Source organism: Carassius carassius, chromosome 9 (assembly GCF_963082965.1).
Source record: "Carassius carassius chromosome 9, fCarCar2.1, whole genome shotgun sequence".
Taxonomy (NCBI): Eukaryota; Metazoa; Chordata; class Actinopteri; order Cypriniformes; family Cyprinidae; genus Carassius; species Carassius carassius.
Genome location: NC_081763.1, coordinates 35,860,004 through 35,867,517, shown reverse-complemented (window position 1 = coordinate 35,867,517; position 7,514 = coordinate 35,860,004). Strand labels below are relative to the sequence as shown.

Sequence of the window (7,514 nt, the reverse complement as noted above, 5' to 3'; positions counted from 1 at the left end):
TTAATATTATATTTTATGTATTCAGTACAGTATGGAGCACTGGAAAAGATCCTTCAAAACTGTTTGCAAATATGCATTAAATTCATAGAGATGAAGATAAATCTTGCTTTAATCTGGCCTGTTGTTTGTAGAGTATTTTATTCTATTATTGTATTAATCTCTATTTCCTCTGGCTGCTGCGAGTCCTTCCTCCCTGCAAAATAATTCAACACAAAATCATTAACTGAGCTCTCATGAGTGAAGATTGTTGCAGATCAATGTGAATCATCTGAAAAACTCACCAGCTCTTCTGTCACAGATGATCTGAAGAAGAATCACAGTAGGAGCAGCAAACACTGCAGTCTTAAGAATGGTCAAAATCTCTACAGGAAAGATGGACAGATGAACACAATCAAGACTTTGTGGATTAAATCAAAAGAATCAAATGATGATCAGTTCTTCAGATTGACTGTTTCAGCATTAATGAACTGATGTACCTCTGAATAATGATCCAGCAGAACAACAGACTTCAGTTTCTCCTGGATCTGTGATCATTATGAACATAGAAACAAAACATCTTAATACTTTAGCTTAGGCGGTAACCGGCGGACAATCAAAATCATAACTTTAATAACAAAATAAACACAAAACAGCGCAAAAATAAAAAGCAAACACAAAATAAATCCAGGCCTGGTCCTGTCTCGTCCTTCACTGTCTTCGCTCCTGTTTTATATCCCTCCATCTCCTCCGTGGGACTCGAGACCGGTGAGTCGAGCAGGTATAGCTCATCTCCAATCACTCCACCGGCCTCGCCTCGTTCCCACGGCTCTCGGCCCCGCCCCACTCGCCACACTTCACGTCATAAACTTTTTAAAACAGATAAATATGTGCCAGACCTGTGTGAACTACATTAATAAATGAAAGTGTCTCATATGTAAATGCACTCCTAGAAGAGACAATAATACACTCTTCTTCTGCTCGTACTCCAAGACTCCTCAAATGATCGAGAAGAATGACTCATAGTGTTGATTGAAAATAAGGCAAAACTGCTGCTTCCTCCTTTAGCTACTATTGTGTACTGCAGGGGTCTCCAACCTTATTTCATTTGGGAGCTACTTTTAAAAGTACCCGTTCTTCGTTATCCCATGTTTCAAACTTTAGTTAGTTTGTAATGTTGTTGTTAGACTATAAATAATATCTGTAAAATTCTAAAGCTCAAAGTTCAATGCCAAGCGATATTGTGTGAAAAAGCACGAAAAACGGGACCTTTAAAAAATGAAAGTGCTAAGAGCTACCATTGTTTTAAAGTACTTAAATCTCTTAAATAATGCATCAATCCAAACTGCTATACACGCCTTTGTTCAAATGTGCTGGAAATAATATATATATATATATATATATATTACCAATTTTATGACAAAAGCCAACAAATAAAATTAGCAGCACTATGCACTTTTTTTATTTGCCTAAACAGTGAAATAAAACATTTTAAAAATCATGGCCACATTTTAAACTAACAAAGAAATTCATAGCATGTTATCTACCGACATGTACTACATGTTCAAATAAAAGTTTGACCATTTTTAAAAAGAAAACTATAATATATCAGCCTTTATCGGCATTCAAGCATTGATTAACTCGTCTCTGAGTGCTGGGGTAGTCCCGAAATGTTTTAACCATGCTGTAGTTCAACCTTTGCTTAAGAAACAGGGTTTGGTGGAAAATTGCCTTGATAATTATCGGCCTGTCTCTAAGCTTTCATTTTTATCAAAACTTTTAGAAAAAGTTGTATATTTACAATTGGTTTCCTTTTTAAATGCAGCTAAATTAACAGAACCTCTCCAATCTGGTTTCTCTGCCCATCAAAGTACTGAGTCTGCTTTGCTTAAAGTTTTCAATTACATTTTGCTTGTGGATAGTGCTAAAAATTCAGTTTTACTGCTTCTTGATCTTACAGCTGCTTTTGATACAGTTAATCATGATATTCTTCTCTGCCGGTTAGAAAATTTGTTTGGTATTGGGGGTATTGCTTTGCAGTTGTTTAATTCATATCTTAGAGACAGGTCTTTTTCTGTTGAGCTAGGTAAGTTTTCTTCAACTGTTGCTCCTATTATCTGTGGAGTGCCTCAAGGATCCATTTTAGGGCCACTTCTTATTTTTTTATATGTGCGACCTTTGTGAGACATTATTAGTAGACATAATGTTTCATTTCATCTATATGCTGATGATACCCAGTTGTACATACCATTGAAAGCTGACGGGACCATTGAACCCTTATTGGCTTGCCTTAGGGACATCAAAAAATGGCTGTCCAATAGCTTTCTTCGACTAAATGAAAATAAAAAGGAGGTAATCGTCTTTGGCCCCCCTAAGTTGAGAAGTGGTCTCATAAATGAGCTTGGCCAGCATTTCCCCTCAGTCTCCTCCCAGGTCAGGAACCTTGGTGTCATTCTGGACTCTGAACTTTGCTTAACTAAACAAATTAATACAGTTGTCAAGAACAGTATTTATCAGTTATGGATCATCTCGAGACTGAAATCATTTGAACTTTTAATGAACTATAGAAAGTCATTCATGCTTTAATAACCTCCCGCCTTGACTACTGCAATTCATTATATCTGGGTCTTCCTCAGTCATCCATTGCACGCTTACAGATGGTGCACAATGCTGCTGCAAGCCATTGACCGGACAAATAAAACAGATCACATTACACCAATTTTAGCCTCTCTTCATTGGCTTCCTGTCTATTTTAGAATTCAATTTCAAATGTTGTTGTCTGTTTTTAAAGCTCTTAATGGTCAAGCCCCATCTTATCTCTCAGATCAGCTTATTCCTGTTTCATCCTCCAGATCTCTAAGATCTTCTGATAGAGCTCTTTTAGATGTCCCTTGTTCACACTTAAAAACGAAGGGTGATAGGGCTTTTTCTTTTGCTGCCCCCGTCTCTGGAACCAACTTCCACTGGACATTCGCCTTTCACGTTCTATTACAACATTTAAAATGAAGCTGAAAGCATATCTTTGTTCCCAGGCTTTTTACATTTTTACATTTGGATTTGATCTATGTTCCATTATTTTACTGTGTCATCTGTTTTGTTTATTTTATGTTTATCTTTGACTTTGTTCAGCGCTTTGGTCAGATTTGCTGTGATAAATGTGCTATAGAAATAAACTTTACTTAATTTAATTATTACTATTATGATTTTTTTTTTAAAGGATGAGTCACAGTGATACATCTGCTCCATAAACAGTTCTACATAACTCTGATAACAAGGTAGGCTATTTTCCATCGACCGGTTAAGATTTGCAACAAAAATCCGGTCAGATTTTGCATTGGTCTGAACAAAAATATGGCAGACTGAACTAATTTGTAAAACCACAGTTTGACAGCAGAGGGCGCTTATGAACTTCAGAACAGAGCTGTTTCCACAGTAACCTATAATGCATTCACACAAATGAAATCATATATTCTTACATCTAATTTCCCTCAGCAGTCTCCCTTCAGTCGTTTTTTCACACAAATGAAACTTCTCTGTGTTGCGTCTGCCTGAGACTCTTAATAACTCTGATTAAAGCCGAACTTTATATTTACTGTGAGTTTTTCAAATCACGATAATCAAATATGGGTTCAATGATAATAAAAATAAATAAAGGGGTCATTAAAATAACCTCAATATGTCTTGGGAGGGGCGATTCTAGGATTTTCATTCTAGTGGGGGCTCAGCCCCAAACACACACACACTCTCTCTCTTTCTCTCTTTCTCTCTCTCTCTCTCTCTCTCTCTCTCTCTCTCTCTCTTTCTCTCTCTCTCTCTCTCTCTCTTTCTCTCTCTCTCTCTCTCTCTCTCTCTCACACACAGACACACACACAAACACACACACACACACTCTCTCTCTCTCTCTCTCTCTCTCTCTCTCACACACACACACACACACACACACACACACATATATATATATATATATGTGTGTGTGTGTGTGTGTGTGTGTGTGTGTGTGTGTGTGTGTGTGTGTGTGTGTGAGTGTGTGTGTGTGTGTGTGTGTGTGTATGTGTGTGAGAGAGAGAGAGAGAGAGAGAGAGAGTGTGAGTGTGTGTGTGTGTAATAGTTTTGAAAGAAGCGTTTGCTTTTGCATGTTGTGAGTGTGTTTTGTGGTTTTGTGTGTAGAGTTTTGAGAAATGGAGTCATAGTTTCAAAAACAGTGTGTAAGCATTTTTTTAACAGTAATGTAAAGATCAGCAGATTTTAGCAGATATACAGAGGTACTTTCTTGGAAACATTTAAAAATGCTGTAGTGTGTTTGCTCTTTGACTATGAACACAAACTTCTTTACTTTTACTGTAGTATTTTGTTAGTCAGCTCCTGACACAATCTCACTGTAGACACTAAATCAAATTGTCTGACAGTATCAGTGTTAAAGGGTTAGTTCACCCAAAAATCAAAATTATGTCATTAATAACTCTCCCTCATGTCGTTCCAAACCCGTGAGACCTCCGTTTATCTTCAGAACACAGTTTAAGATATTTTAGATTTAGTCCGAGAGCTCTCAGTCCCTCCATTGAAGCTGTGTGTACGGTCTACTGTCCATGTCCAGAAAGGTAAGAAAAACATCATCAAAGTAGTCCATGTGACATCAGAGGGTCAGTTAGAATATTTTGAAGCATCGAAAATACATTTTGGTCCAAAAATAGCAAAAACGACGACATTATTCAGCATTGTCTTCTCTTCCGTGTCTGTTGTGAGAGAGTTTGTGATATCCGGTTCACGAACGAATCATTCGATGTAACCGGATCTTCTAGAACCAGTTCACCAAATCAAACTGAATCGTTTTAAACGGTTCGCATCTCTAATACGCATTAATCCACAAATGACTTAAGCTGTTAACTTGTTTAATGTGGCTGACACTCGCTCTGAGTTCAAACAAACCAATATCCCGGAGTAATTCATTTACTCAAACAGTACACTGACTGAACTGCTGTGAAGAGAGAACTGAAGATGAACACCGAGCCGAGCCAGATAATGAACAAAAGACTGACTCGTTCATGAGCGCAAAAGAACCGGTGAACCATTTTCTTCAATCGGTTTATTGAATCGAACTGTCCGAAAGAAGTACTGGTGATCCGAAAACTGATGCAACCGATTCTTCACTCGTGAACGAGTCAGTCTATTGTTCGTTATCTGCTCGGCTCGGTGTTCATCTTCAGTTCTCTCTTCACAGCAGTTCAGTCAGTGTACTGTTTGAGTAAATGAATTACTCCGGGATATTGGTTTGTTTGAACTCAGAGGGAGTGTCAGACACATTAAACAAGTTAACAGCTTAAGTCATTTGTGGATTAATGCGTATTAGAGATGCGAACCGTTTAAAACGATTCAGTTCGATTTGGTGAACTGGTTCAAGAAGATCCGGTTACATCGAATGATTCGTTCGTGAACCAGATATCACAAACTGCTTTGTTTTGAGCTCTCTCACAACAGACACGGAAGAGAAGACAATGCTGAATAAAGTCGTAGTTTTTGCTATTTTTGGACCAAAATGTATTTTCGATGCTTCAGAATATTCTAACTGACCCTCTGATGTCACATGGACTACTTTGATGATGTTTTTCTTACCTTTCTGGACATGGACAGTAGACCGTACACACAGCTTCAATGGAGGGACTGAGAGCTCTCGGACTAAATCTAAAATATCTTAAACTGTGTTCAGAAGATAAACGGAGGTCTCACGGGTTTGGAACGACATGAGGGTGAGTTATTAATGACATAATTATGATTTTTCGATGAATTAACCTTTAAATGTCTCTCACACTCTTTTGAGCTCAGAGTAAACCAGCAAATAAACGGTTTCTCAAACTGATAGAGAACAGTTAGTGATTCCCTGTACTCCATCTCTTGATATCTTCAGAGAGGACTTCATTATATCTAGAGACTGATTTAAGAAGAAAACAGTATCTGAGAGCCGCTGTAAAGCACTGGTGTGATGAAGACAGTGATGATGTACCTTTAGTTACGTGTGTGTTCACTGGTGTTGTTGAATCAGCTTCAGCTGTGAGAGATGAATATTAGTTCAGTTTAGATGATGACAATCACACAAGATAACTTTAGCATTAGTATTATGTTAGCACATCTAACAGAGACTGATTGATGAGATGTTTCCTCACCTGAACTCTTGACAGTGTATGTGACTGAGCTCTTGACTTGATCTCTGTGAGTAACTTCACATCTCCACTCTCTGTTGTGATCTTCATTCAGGAGTGTTGTAGTCAGAGAGATGATACAGGGATCTGATGAGGATGATATCTGATATCTGGAGTCTGATATATTCAGTTTAACACCAGCCTGATTCACCCAGAACAGATCAATTCTCTCAGAACGGATCCAATCACCACAAGAGACTCGAGGATATGAATACAGCTGACAGAAGAGAGTCACAGAGAGACCTGCACTGATCTCAGTCTGTGAGGATGAGACTGAAACACAGAATAACACACACATCACACACTCTTCAATCATCACCAGAGATTAAATCAAGAATTTACCCTTTTTAAATGGATCACATAATCATAACATTACCATGAAGAACATGCAGATAAACACGAGCATCAGGTCTTAGTCGTGGTCCACCCACACCAGTCCATTGTTGGCAGATGTAAGATCCATAATCTTCTGTTGAGATGTTCCTGATGTTCAGAGAGCAGTCAGACCCCAGACTCAGTCTCTCATGTCTCTCTGTGTCTTTCTTTATACCTAAAGTAATCAGTTCAACTGCTGCTGAATATCTGAATCTGTTATAGATCCATATAGTTGATGTACAGTCATGAAGAGCATTATTACAGGGCAGACGGACATCTTCACCAGAACTGATGAACACATGAGTCTCATCCACTCCACTGACACCTGAAACATAAGAACATCTGATCATTATGTTATATATTAATAAATGAAACGTTATTGTATGCAGATGTAGACTGAACTCTTTGACAGGAGTTTAAAGAGCGTGTAGAAGTGTGTTCACCTGTGAGAAATGAAGAGAGAAAGATCAGTCCCAGCAGACACAGATGATTATTATCAGACATTTTCTCTTTCTCTCAGTCTTTCTCTCAGTCTTTCTCTTCAGTATATGATCTCATCTCTCTATTTAAATACTCCCAGCTCTTCCTGTGTTTGTTCACTTCCTCTGATCTACAAACTGAGTCCTATTCTAATAGAGCTGTATTTAGTGACACAATGGTAGTTATAATGAAGCGCTGCTTCACATTTATCTGTAAATATTGAAGAAGTATTTTACTTATCCTATGATCCTTATCCTTACTTTTCTACTCTAACCATAAGCTCTGACCTGTGGAAACACAAGACTCTGAGATGATGATGATGGTTGTGAAACGTTCTTCAGCGTGAGAACTGTGTATTGTTAACCACACTGACTCTGAACACAATCTGCATCACTGTTTCACTTCTTTCTTTCAGCAGTTCCTCTTCATGGTGTTACATTTTAGAAACAAAATCATTAGAGTTATTAACAAACTGGTTACTGAAAAGAT

General features: G+C 37.9%; 1 protein-coding gene across 1 annotated transcript; it reads right to left on the bottom strand.

The window, feature by feature from the left end:
* LOC132149714 (uncharacterized) lies at positions 1-7,152 on the bottom strand. Its single transcript, XM_059559124.1, has 6 exons — positions 6,989-7,152; positions 6,547-6,870; positions 6,135-6,443; positions 5,975-6,019; positions 282-362; positions 1-193 (listed from the first exon to the last, which is right to left on the bottom strand). Exons 1-6 carry the CDS (start codon positions 7,047-7,049, stop codon positions 138-140), a joined length of 876 nt encoding a protein of 291 aa, XP_059415107.1. The 5' UTR covers positions 7,050-7,152; the 3' UTR covers positions 1-137.
* Positions 7,153-7,514: the final 362 nt, after the last annotated feature.

Excerpts from the sequence above, each read along its gene's own strand:
- LOC132149714 (XM_059559124.1), bottom strand. The coding sequence starts at position 7,049 with ATGTCTGATAATAATCATCTGTGTCTGCTGGGACTGATCTTTCTCTCT. Across the intron at positions 6,444-6,546 it reads TTATCTGCATGTTCTTCATG|TCTCATCCTCACAGACTGAG; the intron begins GTAATGTTATGA and ends TCTGTGTTTCAG. Across the intron at positions 194-281 it reads CATCTGTGACAGAAGAGCTG|GGAGGAAGGACTCGCAGCAG; the intron begins GTGAGTTTTTCA and ends ATTATTTTGCAG.